A 15,987-nucleotide genomic window follows, 5' to 3' on the forward strand; every position below is an offset into this window, starting at 1 on the left:
TTCATAGATTTGGTGCCGATTCATAGATTTGGCCATAGACTATAATGGGGAATCACTAAAATACCTATAATTTCTGTTATTTTTTTGCAGATTTGGATGAAAACAGCAGGGATGGTAGCCCCTTCTGAGGGCATGAAACCTGCCATGTTTCAAGGAGATAGATGCAGGGTTTTCTGTGAAAGTGCACCTCCAACTGTTGAAAGCAAAACTCATATCACTTGTGTGTGTTAAGGCAGAGCAGGATGAAAAGAGCAGGGATGGTAGCCCCTCATGCAGGCTTGAGGCCTGCCAGGTTTCAGGCAGTGTGGTGCAGGGGTTTCTGTGAAAGTGCATCTCAAAGTTCTAAAAGCAAATAAAAAAGGCAAATAGGTGTGGAGTGAGGAGGGTGGCACTCGCTCCATCTGCACGTGGAGTTTGGGAAAACCCAGCAGCGGGAGGTTCACCTTCAGGAACACCAGCTGCTCTACCAAACCAGGATCCAAGTAGGTGCAGTGGGGTGTCACAACATCACCAGCAGTGCTGAACACCCTTTTGCTTGGCACACTGGTCGGTGGACAGGACAGGTGTTCCTGGGCAACTGTGGCCAGATCCTGCCACACCTGGCTGCGGGTTGCCCAATAGGCCACAGGGCTGCTGTGCAGTGCCTCCATACCCTTGGTGAGATAGATAGCCACTGAGGCCTCTGCGCTACCTGCCTGGTGCTGGGGTCTGGTGCCTCTGGACCCCAACATTGAAGCCATACCCTTGGCCCACATTGGCAATGGATGTGGTGGAGGGGATTGGCTTGTGGTTGGAGTGCTGGCATGGGAAGGTGGACCCCCCTCTTCCACGTCCCCCTGCCTCTGCCCTTCTGCCTCCCTGACTTGGTTCACCATTACCGCTGTCCAGTGATTGAGGGTTTTGCTGCTGCAGATGCTCCCCTTCACCCTTGGGTTGCACATGCTCGCCACCACATGGACCATACTGGACCACAATGAATCCAGCTGTTTTTTGATGCCCTCCTTCAGCTGCTTCACTAGTGCCTGCACCTCTGGTGAAAGCAGCTTGCTCCAGCCAGGAACATTGATCCCCTGGAACTTCTCCATTTCATTCTGAAGTTCCCTCACTATGGGGATCACCTGGCTTAAGGAGGACATCGCCAGGACTGAGGCTCTCGGTGGCCTCAAAGAATGGCTTGAGGACCACCAAAATCTGGGAGATGGTATCCCTCTCTGTTTTGTTAAGGGGGCTGCTCATCCCAATCTCCCTGACCAAGGCTGTCTAATGGATGGCCTTCTGTTGCTCGACTAGCCTTTCCAGCATCAGGCATGTGGAGTTCCACCAAGTATCCACATCCTGCGTGATTTTGTGCTATGGGATGTTCAGCTCTGCCTGTTTGTCCTGCAGCATCTTGCCCCCCTTGATGCTCTGGTGGAAGTAGCCCGCCACCTTCCTGAATTTTGAAATGAGCTGGCTGGTAGTGATGGGGCCATCCCTGGGAGCCCTGTCCCCCTCCAAGGCGTCCCTGACTACGAGGTGGAACTTGTATGCCACACAGCGGATGCCAACAAAGTTGGCATCACGCTCTGCCTTGACCATATTGCTCCCTTTGTCAGTGACCATGAACCCACAGGTGAGCTCATCCTGCCCAATGAACCATCCCTTCACCACGTGGCTCATGGCCACCATGATCTCCTATGCTGTGTGGGACTCATCCATCACCTCTGCTTGAAGGAGAGCCCACCGACACCCTGACTGATCACATCAGTGCCCTGTGAAGGTGAAGTAGAGATGATCTCCATCCTGGCTGCTGCAGATGTCTGAGGTGAAGTGCAAAGCTACCTGCAGACCTGCTTTCTGCAGCTCCTCCTTCAACTACTCCCTGCATGCCTCATACAGGGAGGTCACCACCGTCCTGCTAAAGGTGGTGCATGCGGGCACTTGGTACGATGGGGCCATGAGTGCCATGAGCCGCCTGAACCCTGGCCACTCAACTAAGGAGAAGGGCTGACCATCCAGAGCAAGCATCTCCCCAATGCTCTGGGTGACTTTGCTTGTCTTGGGAATGTGCCCCCCTTTGTTTCCGCCTTTCCCGCACTGGTCCAGGGTGGCCTGCCTCTGCTCCTTGGATTGTGCCTTATCCTCCTCCTCACCAGGCAGAGGCACAACAACAGGAGGAGCTGAGCCACCTGCTCCCACAAGCTCCTCTGAAGTGCCTTCCAGAGAAGGAGACCTGTTTCTAGGGGAACTTTGAGGAGTGTGGAGCACAAACTCAGATTTCCACTCCTTCCCCAGAATTTCCTTTGCTATGGCCCTCAACTCCTCTGCTTCCAGATCCGGCTTCTCCTCTGGCACTGGAAGGCTCACGCTGGGAACTGAAATTGGGGTGGAGAATGTCATGCTGCTGCTGGTTAGTGGTGTTAGTGGTGGTGGTGCAGGTGCAGGCACTGCTACCACTTCCTTGCTCCTGCTAGCAGCAGAAGACTCATCGCTGCCAGGAAAGAGGGTGCGCCTATGTTTGGGGTGGGGGGAACTTGCAGCTTTCCCTCTGCCCCCTCTTCCTCCCCTGCCAGAAGAGATGGCACCTGCCTTTCCAGTATGCTTCATAATGTTTGGTGTGCTACAGAATGTGTGTGTGTGTAATATATGTTGTGCTTTCCTGCACAGTGATGACACACTGAGATTTCTTTTTGTGGGGGAGAAAGAATCAAGACAGATTAACAAGAACAAATAAGAGGATTTTGAAGGAAGAATAAGTTGAAAGGAATGGATAGGGATAAAAACAGGGATTGTAGGCAAGAGTAAGTAGGAAAGGATTGGATACAACTTAAAAGAAGAGAGACTACCTAGCAAGCTAGAGCCTTTCAGACGCTGCTGCTCCGAGAGAGACAGCTCACAAAAGGCACAGATCACTTCAGACACAGCTTGATATGTTGTTTCTACATCCCTCGCCCAGACCACTGTGATTGGAAGGGAACTCGGAGAAAGATCAGTCACTTGCCAGCTACGGATGTCAATATCAGAGCAGTCTTCCCCTCACTGCCTCCTTCCCCCCGCCCCCCCCCAGCCTTTTCCATATATGGAAGATCACCCTATACCCCTCCCTCTTCTCAGTTTCTGTTTCCTGCAAGCCTTCCGAATCTCTGAATCAATTTTGAAGGTTTCCAATTTGATTCGGACCTTTTAATGGGTCTCCCGATTCGATTTGGATTCAGAGATTCGGCTGCCAAATCGGGCCAAATCTCCTCTGAATGGAGTTGGCTACTGAAGCTTTGCACAACCCTACTGCATACCCCCTGCCACCCTTCGAAGTACCCCTAGGGGTATGCACAAGCCTGGTTGACAACCACTGCTTTAGATGCTTACTTGGTGATACCTGTTGGTATGTACTACTAACAATAAAATGCTTTGAATGACTCATGAAGCAAGGATTAGTTGTACTGATTAAAGATCATTTGGATTTTTGCAAGAATAGACATTTCAGTTTTATGAGTCAAAATTGTTAAGTAGCTTCATTTTATAGGTTTTGAAAAAGAAAATCATTATCTCATTAAAGTTTAATGAAAAATTTTAATGCAACTTTGAATTTTTGTTTTTCTCCTTTCTCTTTTTAAAAACGAGTGCTGTATTGAGTAAAAGAAAATACTACATTTACTCAAATTGAAGACGACCCTGATTAGAAGACAACCCCCCAATAATTTGATTCTATACATGGAAAATTTATAAATTTGATATAATTTTCCAGGTATAAAATCTAATTATTGGAGGTTTGTCTTAAATATGTCAACCTCCCAATGGTACAGTAGGAAAAATTAAATCTGGGGGGGTCTGGTAGCCCCTTTGCCCTCTGTCCCCTACCCCCCCCACCAGACCTTTCCCTTTGCAGATCTTTCTCTCCTCCTTATTGTCAGATCCTGCTCTCCCTGAGCACGTAGAAGTGAAGGGAAGATTTAAAAACACTGATTTTGAAATAAACATAGCTGTAGCAATTTGTATATACTATCCATAGACTTAGCTCACTCAGAAATTATGTGTTTTGCCTTCTTTAAAATTGCAGCAAGTTTTAGCATAGGCACTCCATAAACTCATTTTAAGTAGCACTTTAACACCTACTTAGGGTACAGACTATGCATGATATTAGTCCAGAGCCATAATTATAATTTACCATATGGCTCATGATTTACCATATGGTTCACTGGACTGGGCCTCAGCAAAGTTAACAGTGTTTCAAGCCATGGTGACCCCATAGCTTAGCACTGCCCAGTATGTGTATGTACCCCAGATACCCTTACAAAAGAGCCATGTGCTAATTAGCTCCCACTCACGACTGGAACCGTGTGTTCTCTTCCTGGGTCCTGGGATCCTCCAAAAATTTATATGCAGATGACTTACAGGGCAACCTGGTCTGACTCTGCCTCATGGAGGGCAGGGCCACACTAATCATATACGACAGGCTGAGAGAGAGGGTGGCGGAGGGATTCTGGGTGAACTGTCTGGGGCTTTGTTTGGTGATGTTGCTCGATTTATTAAGGCTGGTGAAGAAACGGGAATCATTGGAACTGGGGAGGAAAGGCACAGCTCAGCTGTGGAAGTGGAAAGAAAGGAAAATGTATTCTATATAGTGGCTCACCATGACCTGGAAAAGTTGGCACTGAGGGGGACTGCACTCAATGGGCACTACCATATGTCTTATTCAGATGCATTGCACTGGAAGTTTGCCCTATGTAGGCCATATATTTTATAGTGTTGGCTGCATTTAATCAACTTCATAGCTGGTTTCTATTACTGAGAGCACGTTGCTTTTAGCAGTAGTTTAATGATAGATGATGTAGTTAATGAGGTTTCCTTATATGTGAATAGAAGATGAGGGGCCTTTTTCCTTATGCTGAGTGGGAGAAAGAAACCTAGTCTTATATTTGAGTAAATATGGCAGTTTATCCTTTTTTCCCTTTTTTCCCCTACTTCTGTAACTTCTCAAAATATTGCAAACCATAGGACAGTTTCAGAGCAGCAAGAAGAATCTTCAATTCTGCTACTCTGGAACTTTGCCTAGGTTGCGAAAGTTTTGAAAAGTTACACTGTACTAAAGGGACAATAGAAAAAAAATGAAAGCTAGGGGTGGAAAATGGCCTTAGACATCCTTTATCTTGCATTCAGTGGGGAAGGGTTAGAAAAGCTGGAAAGAAAATAGAAAAATCTGAAAATTTCAGTATTTAATAAATATAAATATTGAAAGTTTTGGTTTTCAGCAACTATTAAAATATTTAAAAACAAATGGACAAAAAGCTTTTGTTGATAGCTTTTTAGTTTTTAAAAGCTGCCCCTTTGTGGAAGATAGGCATTTTGCACACCTTTTTACCAGCTTTCATCACAATAGCTTTTTAGCTGTGGTATATACATTTATCTAGTTTACTTCAATCATCTTAATTTTATTTCGACTATCATAGTTTTCAGGTCCTGTCCTAAAATCCTGTTTAGCATTGTTGAGCTGCTCTTCACCATGGTTGGATTTCTGCTAAGTGAAGAAATTCCTGTGTGTGTAATATTTGAAATTTACTGTGAAATATTGTTTTGAGACACGACATGGAATTGTAAAATACAGGTACTCCTCACTTAATGACCTACCTGTTTAATGACCGCGCTGACTTACGACCAGCTCTCCGAGCAGTCGGTATTGCACGAAACGTATTGTGGAAACGGCAGCACGGCATCTCAAGCCAAGGCACGCAGTATCAAGGGGCGGCTCCTCGTTTATCGACCAATTCGCTTAACGACCTAGTCGCAGGAACGGAACTCGGTCGTTAAGTGAGGAGTGCCTGTATTGTTAAAAGTAGTGTCATATTTTTTTCTTCTTTTAAATATAATCCAAAGACATATGTGGAAAAGACAAAGAACAGTTAGAGGTTCAGGTTCCTTAATAATTAGGTCCCTTGACCTCTGGAATTGGTGGCTTTTGCTTAATAAAGCAGCCATCAGAACTTTGATTGTTAGGGCTCGCATACAGTAGGTCTGATTAGAATTCTAGTACTTTGGGAGGTTTCACACTAATCAAAATTCATTTCCAGTGATCTGTGCCTTGTTTTAAATCAGGCTATTTGGAAATAGAGACTGTAGTTATCTTACCTATATATCACTGTCAAATGCTGGAGGTATGAAACCAAGAAGAAAGCTCAGGAGTAATAGATGGGTATTTACATGTATTTAAAATAATGAGATCCATAATGGTTTGCCTGCAGTCGTTTAGGATGTAACTGTGATATAATTGACCTTGTCTTTAGTTAACTTGTAATATAGTTAAATATCTTTAAGTAACGTCTACAGATGGGCATGCAAAACCCACATCACCTCTTCAGAACAGGCTGTGTAGTTATCTTTTTTATTATTGCTGTTTCTTAAAGACCATATTCTACAAGATCTAGGAAACTGTAGTGTCTAAGTACGGCATGTCTTTGATTACTTACATGCTGGTTCCTAACAGTTTGACCAATAACCATTTTGGTTAACCATGTGTTCAGTTTTCTTCTAAAAATAGGCATTTGTACTATTGGAAGAAATTAGTTATTTTTGTTGCAGAAATTGTCTTTCCACAATGGAAGCATTATTTATTTCCAGCATAAAAATAGTCCTAGTATGTTTTAAACTAGGGATGTCAAACGTGTGGCCAGTGGAGTTGTTCCCTTCAGCCCAAGGGGTAGGGCCCACCGTTGAATTCCTGGGTATGAAGCCCTGTTTGGGGCCTGTATTGGCAACAGGGGTGGTGAGCAATGGCTGTGTTAACTCCAACTGCCACCCCTGCTTGTCCTGCTGCCAGGTTCAGGTCTGACCTACGAGGAGCCCTGTGGTTTGGATGTGGGTCATGTTTGATAGCCCTGGCCCTAAACCCTGTTGCTGTTGCTGTTGTATTAAATGGAAAAAGTGGATACTATAGTGCTAGGTTTTTTTCTTTATGATTTTCTTTGATTTGAAACTTTGATTTGAAGGTCTTCTGAAAAACAAGGTTGTTTTGTTTATGTATTTATTTGTTTGAGTGCCTTCAGTTTATTTGCTGTTCAGAGTATGAGAATAAATTGTGTCTAAGGAGAGATATGAAGGCAGACAAGGAGAAGGTCTATGGAGAGAGGTCAAAACTTGAGAGGCAGCAGGGAACTAAGCACCTGTGTCTTTGGTTAGAAGTCATACTGACCTAGTAACTATACCTTTATCAGGAAAAAGGGCTTTTAATAATCCTGGGCTTTGATGGAAAAACTACAATAGCAGCAAATTCTACAGCTACAAAACACTTCTTCAAAGGCTGGGCTTTGGGCACTGATTTTTGTCTTAGTCTTAGTTTAACTAAGGGGATATTAGAAGTCCATTCCAGGAGATAGATCTTCATGGAATCTTCTGATCATATTTTAAAATGGGCATATGCCTGTAGGGATGATCACAAAATATGTGTGACTTAGATTATGCTGCACAGGTTAGTTCTGGAATTTGCTTTAGTTTATTCCTATATCAGCACTGAATTGACATCACATATGTCAGTGCTCTGGAGAAGATGCCTTTCTTGTTTCATCTGAATCAGATGAGGACCACTGAATTCACAAAGTTGGACTTGGGTTAAAGAAAAAGGTTTATTAGGCAGACATGGTGACTTGAACTATCAGAACTTAGTCTTTCCCTACAGTATCTCATTCAATGAATTGGCACATTTATGCATGATGTGGAGAAATTCTGTAATCTATTCTTTTGTATTTCATATTCTTTTTTATAATGTCATCATATTACTCTTCTATGGCAATACATCCATGCTAAAGCTATATACCCAGGGTGTCAAAGTCTCCTCACCCTCCCAGCCAGATCCAGACTGTAGAACTCCTTGTAGACCAGATCTGGATTCAGTGATAAGAGTGGGGGAAGTTGCAGTGGTTGTGATGGTGGTGGCAGCAGCTACAGGGTTTAACGCAGCTGTCACTCACCCTGTGCCAACAATCTACCATAGCAATGGAGTTTGACGTCCAAGGCAAAGCCCACAGCAGCAGCCTACCCTCACCCCACGCACAGATCTGGGGGGCACATGCCCCCCCATGCTTGCCCAGGAGTGCATGCAGGACCAGGAGCCACCCCAAACTCCGCACACCCCCAAACTAGTTGCTTGCGGCTCTCTCCTGTGCCCTGCTCCAGCTGGGCAGCACCTGTTGGTGCGCCTTCACTTCAACACCTGGGGCGGTTGCCCTGCTTGCCCCCTTTTGCTACGGCACTACCAACAATACATGTCCCTAGCAACTCTGTGCCCTGGATTTTGGCAGCAGGCCATGTCTCTACTTCCCCCAACCCTGTGGTCCACACAATATGGCTCTGTGCACTGGATCTCGCCTGTGGGCTGTAAGTTTGACACCATTGCTGTATGCAAATCCTACTTCTTGTTTTAAATGCAGAACAGTTTTACTTTTGACTCTGTAACAAAATACTTAGCTATTAAGAGAAACACCTTCTGAGTGAAGCTATATGATAGAAATGTAAATACTTACGTGAGCATTTTATCCCCGTGTACTCTGAACCTCTCTGTATTATACTCGCTTACTCAGCTATTGTGGGGTAGTGCTAATTGTTTGTAGTTGGCTTGAGGTATATTGCTCTCTGCTTCTCTTTGGACGTATACATAGTTTCCCTTTGTTTCTTTCTTGGTTCATGCATTTTTTGATAATTAAACTTGTGAACGTGAGTGAGTGTGACAAGTGGTAAATGCCATATTTAATTTCCAATGTACTGAATTTTCCCCGAAGATTGCTGCAGGAGTAAGTTAACAAAACATGCCATTTATTTCAGGTCAATCATAGTTTAAGAAGTCTTTGAACCAAATTCTTGTGCTTTGGAGTTTGATCTAATAAAGCTCTTAAGTTTTTTGTTGGTCTGTCTTATTTTGCAGATCTCTGAGACATTTTCTACAGAGAGGAGAGAGGCAAAATGGCCAGTTCGGCCCGGGACCACCTACTTTTTGTGCGACGTCGCAACCCCCAACTGCGGTATACTTTGAGCCCAGAGAACCTGCAGAGTCTGGCATCTCAGGGCTCCATGGCTGAGAATATGAATTTACAGCGTGCCAACAGTGACACTGATCTAGTGACCTCTGATAGCCGCTCCAGTCTGACAGCTAGTATGTATGAGTATACCCTTGGGCACTCTCAGAATCTCATTATCTTCTGGGATATTAAAGAAGAAGTGGACCCAACAGATTGGATAGGACTTTATCATATAGGTAACCATTTCTTCATTTTTCTGTGGTTTTTACTATTTTTTTACCTTTTCTCTTTTCATTATTTCCGTTAGTGAAATCAGTAACGTGATTTCAAGATAAAATATGAGAAGTCTATACAAAATTGTTTTGAATATCTCTTTCCATCTTAGTGCAATGAAGTGTGAAATGTGTTGGTAATTAATACAGATCTGGTTTCGTTTGACCTGCTAGAAATTGAAAAGCAGTTGTCTTAGATAACAAAGGCCGTATGAACACACAGTTTTTTCCTGTCTCCATTCTTCCTAACTGTTGGTTTCTGGCTGTATTTTAGATTAGAAAAGAAATGTTATTTTTACTCAGTACTCAATTATGCAGAAGGTAGGCTATCATTCTGCTATGGCAACAGACATAACTTATATATGCAGAAGGGACATTTCTTTCAAAACAGTTCATATATATTGCCCAATAGTAGAACGATCCTTTCTGAAACTATAGCAAATTAACGCTACAAAGTTTTTATTAATATACTCTATTCTTATACATTCTAACACTAGGAACTCTCTGTCTTTTTCACTTTAGTGTACAGACTTATTTTCTTTCAGGATTTGCCATTATTGTTTTACAGGGAAAGCTTTTATTATAATACACTGGTATTTAGAAGCCTTTCTGTCCAAGTAGGTTTTAACAATTGAGGAAATGTATTTACCATAGTGTGATTTCTTGGTCAGGGCTGTTGCACACTAAAATGCTGTAATTCTGTTGAATCATTGTACACATCCCTCTGTAGCTCTCTAAATAACCCATCTTTCATCATTCTTTTTTAATGGGATTTAGCTGGAGGGTGGCCTAGTATAGGGAAGGCTTTTTGTGCTGTGTCCCATATAACTGATGCTGAAGACTTGATAAAAGCAAATCAAATGGAAATTGTGGTGAAAACAGGTCTGATCATTGGAACTTTATCCATTCTGAGAGTAACACCAGTTCAACTGAATTAATATCACCATAGGTACCAACATTTTTTTTGGAAATTTCTTTTGCTTAATCTTTGCCTAAGCAATTGTGTTTAGCTGTCAGCATTAAATCTTTTCTGGAGAAGCTTTGTGCTGCAGGGGCTCCCATTAGAAGAGTTTTCGGGTTCAGAGTTTAACTTATATTATTGTTTCAACTAGGTAGCTAATAAGGAGCTCAGAGGTTCTCTAAACAAAATAACCAAACCATCATTATTGGTTTTTAAATAAAATTTACTGTAAAATTAAGACTCCCAAAAGCTAATTTATACTTAAAATACTAATTCAAATCAAATAACAGTTCATCAAAATAAAGGCCAAAAATTCTCAAGTAAAATAAAATAAATAAATAACAAATAAAAGAAAGTTAATCAGTTTTACCACCAGCTTCTGTGAAGCAATATTTCGCCCTAAATGTTGCCATTCTCCTGTCCAGCTTTTCAGCTGTTTCCCAAAACAGTCTCAGGCACCTGTCACATGTTACACTTAAGATGTGATTAATTAGTTAATCACATCTTAATTTGTGACCCAGCCATGTATTCAATCAGTTAATAGCATGATAAAATGAGGGATAAGCCATAAAATTATTCCACAAAAAATGGGCAATAACTTTGTAGCTGATCCTATCATACCATTAATTGAATGTACGGCCAGGTTCATCCCTGTGCTTGGGAGCCCCGTCAGCAGATGAGGCTCGTAGACTTGAGGGCACACTGTGTGCTTTTGAAGCTGGGAGCTCTGTCAGCTGCATGTGTGGTGTGCCCCTCTGGCAGGGAACTCGGACCAGCTGTGGGGGGTGCATGGTGGCCCCTTTGACTGGGAACCTGTATCAGCTTCAGGCTCCTAGCCTCAGGGGTGCTCCCTCTGGCTGGGAGCTTGGGTCAGCTGCTACGACTCCCAGCTGTGGGGATGCATGGTGAGTCCTTAGGGCTCAAAGTGTACAGCTGATCTGAGTTGCTCCCGCCATGAGCCCCTGCAGGTGGGAGCCCCTGCACTAGCTATAAGGTGTGATGCCATCTTATGTGTGATCGTACAGTTAATGTATGGCATGGCAAGAAGCATGATTGTGTGGCTTGTCCATCAGATCCATCACACCTTTACCTGCACATCTGGTAGAGACCTGTGAGCCGTTTCAGTCAAGCTCCAGAATAAAGACCATTTCAGCTATCTGTCTGCTGAAATTTCAAAACCACAAAACAAAGGCATAAATTCACTTAGCCAGACAATGAGAGGGTGAGCAGACTCAGACTGCCTTCTCTAGGTTGAAAACTGCAGCACATTACTGTACAGTACTGAGGCTGCAAAATATGCATTGTTGTTTTTTTCTCTGCTTATTAGATGATACAAGAACTATGAATTCTAGTTACTTATTTTAACTTTTATTCTATATGGCACTTTAAATCTTTTAAGCACATAATGGCTTTTTCACTTTGAGTCAATGTGAGTTTTGCCATTGATTTTAAAATACGAGTAGGATCTGAACAGAATATTGCCTTAAAACACCTGGTTTAATTATACATTATGGCGTTGCAGTTCTTACTCTACAAACAGATAAAGATGTAAACTGCTTTATCTTGTTAACCTCTATGCTTAATTCTAACATCTCGAAAACAAATCTTTTCAGCTTGAAATTTATCATATCTGGGTTCTATCCAGGATAGCGTGTATATGTGAGACAGAAGCCAGGAATAGGTATTAATTTTCATTGGTGGATCCCCCAGTAGAAACTTTTCTGGGAGAGGGAATGTACAGGTGTTCAGTCTGCAGCTGCCTCCATCTCCTCTTCCCTCCACACTTTCATTAGACCAGAACCCCAGGCTTGAAAGTAGATGGGGAGACAAGGAGCGGCTGCTCCCCTGCTCTGCTCCATCCCAGGGACCCTGGTCAGGGTAGTAGATAAGGGATTTTGCCCCACTGCTCCAGCCCTGAAATGGTCACTTTTGAGAGTTTGAAGCACTGGATAAAGGCCTATGTCTACCTGTTGATTTCAGTGAAAGCTGAATTAGACAAAATACCACGATTGCCACATGCAGATGAGTGCAGCTATGTGGTATGTGGCGCCGCAGACACATCTGCAGCGCCACATATCACACATTGAGCTGTTCCCCACACTTCAAGGGAGCAGTGTGGTGGGGGGTTTTTTTGGGTTTTTTTTGTGACCCCTGGATATCCAGGGGTCAAAGAAACCTGTGCAAAAAAAAAAAAAAAAGTAGAACAGCGTACGTGGGAGCAGTGCACACTGCTCAGAATTGGAGCTTGGTTGGCCAGAGCCATGCTTCAGCTGCTGGTCAGGCTCTGAGCAGTAAAGGGTATGTGGCACAGGTGTTTCCTGGGGGCAACTAGCAGTGGCACAAGGTGTGTTACCTCTAGTTGTTCCTGGGGAAAACAAATGTCTAGGCTTATGTGGACGCAGCCTATCAGAGTATTTTGACTACTTTACATCACAACTACAACTTTAGGTAAACATAGTTTTCCAGTATGGTAAACATACTGTATTTACTCAAATGTAAGATGAGCCCCCCCCCGCAATCAGCATGTGGGGGAAAGCCCTTCATATATTCACATATAAGGAATTAATAAAAAAAGTCTGCATCAGTTGGACAAACTTTTTTTATCTGAATATCTTCTAGGAGCTTACAATTCTGTACTTAGAACAAATGTTCTGGACTAAAATATTAAGATACTAGTACGTGAAACAAAGGGTTAAAACTCACTTATATATTAAAATAGTGGATACAGGCCATTAGATGATATAGTTTATATTTTGGAGATCTGTTCACTATGGTTTTTTGACTGTACTTGTAAGCACTGATTTTTTTTATTTTTTTCCATTTCCTGGTATGGTACCACCTATGCCCAGGGATAGATTTATATATCTAGGAACCTATCACAAAGCTAGGTTAGTGCAGCCCATCTGAATTAGATATATAATAGTGCCCATTGTACTCAGTCTCTTTCACCACTGACTCTTTTTCAAGTCAAGATGAGCCACTATATAGAATACATTTTGATTTCCTCTTCACTCCCACAGCTGAGATGTGTCCTTCTTCCCCGGTTCCAATAATTTGTGTTTCTTCACCAGCCTTAATAATCTGGGAAATATCACCAAACGGGACCCCAAACAGTTCACTCAGAATCCCTGTCACTCCCTCGCTCAGCCTGTTGCATATGATTAGTGTGGCCCTGCTGTCCGTGAGGTAGAGCCAGACCAGGTTGCCCTGCACATTGTCTGCATATACATTTTTGGAGGAGCCTAAGACCCATGAGAAGATCACCTGGTTCCAGTCATGAGTGGGAAGCTAATTTAGCACATGGCTCCTTTGTGGGGGGTATCTTGAGTACACACACATACTGAGCAGTGCTAAGTTGTGGAGTCACCGTGGCTTTTGACTCTGCTGGAGCCCAGCCCAGTGAACTATATGGTAAATCGTGAACCTTTTGACCAATATCATGCATAATTTGTACTATATAGAAGTACAAAAGTGCTACTTAACAGTGTGTTTATAGAGTACCTGTACTAAAACTAGCAGGAGTTTCAAAAAAGGTTAAGTGCATCAATTCTGGATGAAATAAGTCTATTGGTACGCATACTAATTTGCTTATATTTAAATTGCTGTTGGCATGTTTATTCCAAGGTCAGTGGCTACAGGGGGAAGAGGTTTGGAGGTGGGCAAGGGGGCTACCTGACCCCTCCAGATTTGTTTTCCCTTCTGTAGCAGTGGGAGGGGGACAGTTTCAAGGCAAACCTCTAATAAATTAGATTTCATATCTAGAAAATTATAGCAAATGTATAAATTTTCCATATATTGAATCTAATTATTGTGGGGGGGGGAGATTATCTTATATTTGAGTAAATACAGCACTTACCTGCAATTAGTTTTCACTCTTCAGTGTTTTAAAATTTCCTTAGTGGGGAAGGGAGGAATAAGAAAATTTACAAAATATCATTTAAGATAATCAGATGTCAAATTAGAACAGTATAATTTAAACATTTGTGGTATTGAAAGCCTGAATATTTACATTTAATGCTAGAGTTAGATAAACATTTGAAGGGAGGAAATTTAGCTCTAAGGCAAACAAAGTACCTTATAATTTGTTTAAATATAATTCTGACCTACTTGCTTCAGGATGTAGTAAGAGGGTCAGATCAGGACATGATAAATGTCTGCTATATTAGCATAATCTTGGTAACTGCTATCCCCTACACCCTTAACTATGCCTTCAACTATGTCTTCAGCTCCCTTTTACTACTTTGGATGTTGAGGGAAGTCAGTGCTTCAGAATATTGTGGTATGTGTTTCTGTGTGCATGACAACATGTGTATTAATCTATATATTTGTAGCACTATGTTTTAATGGCTTCTTCTTTGGCATTAGCCATTTTGTTTTTTCTAGGTAAAAGACACTTTTTTTTATAGTTATTCTCCTCTGGCACTTCTTCCTATCAGTGACATAGATTATGTGCAGTTCACTAGCATGTAAGAAAGTTCTGGCTCCAAGCTAGCCAAATTATGCATCTTTCCTCCACTCTCCCTGATGGTACTACATGCTCTTTCAGGGAGATGGGAGTAGGTGAAGGGAAATGCTTATCTCTTACTTTAAATATAAAAATGGCAACAACTACAAAATGCAACCCAAAAGACAACCCTAATTGTTTTTTCCTTTTAAATTGACCTGTTTTAATAATAGTAATAAAAGAAAATTGATCATTCCTTAAAATATTTTTTCACTACAGAAATAATGTGAGAAATTATGAACGTTGGTATCTTTTTAGCTCAGATTTTAGTAGGGAGAGCTGTTAGTATCCAAATAAACCTCTAGCATGTATTAATTTTATAGAACTGCTTCCCGGTTCTACAGATTAAGTAATAATTCAATACAGAGAAAAAATAGTGAGTGATTGTCTTCCTAATCATTCTTTTATTATTTCAATTAATCCCCTTAGGTTTTTATATACTGGAGATCAATTATGTCAATGCTTGTTTGTCTGATTTTGCTGCCTGGTTAAACAAACAGAGTATATTATCAATTGCTACCTACCTGATTTTATTTCAGTCTTTTTGAGACTGAATGTAGATCATCATGAAAATTCACCTGCACTGAGTTCATTTAGATAAACCAGTGTGTTGATTACAAGATTGGTAATAATAAAAATACCTTGTATGCAGTACTACATAGAAGGAGTTTTTTCTTCTGGATAATAGATAATTATCTACAGACTTCATGGTTTTATACAAATGTAAATACCACTTTAATATCATATTTGCCTGTTAGTGGTTTGTCAAAATATTTTTTCTGTCTATTTTCAGTATTTTTTTCCTGTTAACCTAACTTGTCTTAGAAGGATGAAGTATCTTGCACAACTTACTGTATATTTTATTAAGTGTTAACTTGCTGTAATGTCTCAGGTTTCTCAACTTTTGTAAACTCTAGACTTAATTTTAAACAGTTCAGAACTAGTTTTCAGTCTTTACAAAATATTGTCTAACTGCATAGAGAATTTCAAAGTACTCTTTTTAACTCTTTTATGTTTAAAACCTTTCAGGCACTCGTGAATTTTGTAGTGTTCATTTGTACTGCTATACATATTTTCTCATATATCTTGAATAATATTAACCTGTTTTCTATTTGTATGGAGTAACAGCTTTATATTGAGGGGTTTCTTTAGATTATTGTGTTACTAGCAAAGGATGGAGTCCCACAAGGAAAATTGTACATAATCATATAAGATTTATTTTTGGGTTACTCTTGTCTTCAGCAGTTTAGATCTTTTTTGCAAATTTCT

At 41.6% G+C, this 15,987-nt stretch overlaps 1 protein-coding gene across 4 annotated transcripts in view; it reads left to right on the top strand.

The window, feature by feature from the left end:
- Positions 1 to 15,987, top strand: part of HECW2 (HECT, C2 and WW domain containing E3 ubiquitin protein ligase 2) — a 330,879-nt gene that overhangs the window by 90,245 nt on the left and 224,647 nt on the right. For all 4 annotated transcript variants that reach the window (XM_019492110.2, XM_019492111.2, XM_059727232.1 and 1 more), the window contains one exon: positions 8,888 to 9,217. In XM_019492110.2, the coding sequence (XP_019347655.1) occupies positions 8,926 to 9,217 (292 nt within the window). In that variant the 5' untranslated portion in view covers positions 8,888 to 8,925. The remainder of the gene's footprint in view (positions 1 to 8,887; positions 9,218 to 15,987) is intronic.

Source organism: Alligator mississippiensis, chromosome 4 (genome assembly GCF_030867095.1).
Source record: "Alligator mississippiensis isolate rAllMis1 chromosome 4, rAllMis1, whole genome shotgun sequence".
NCBI lineage: Eukaryota > Metazoa > Chordata > Crocodylia > Alligatoridae > Alligator > Alligator mississippiensis.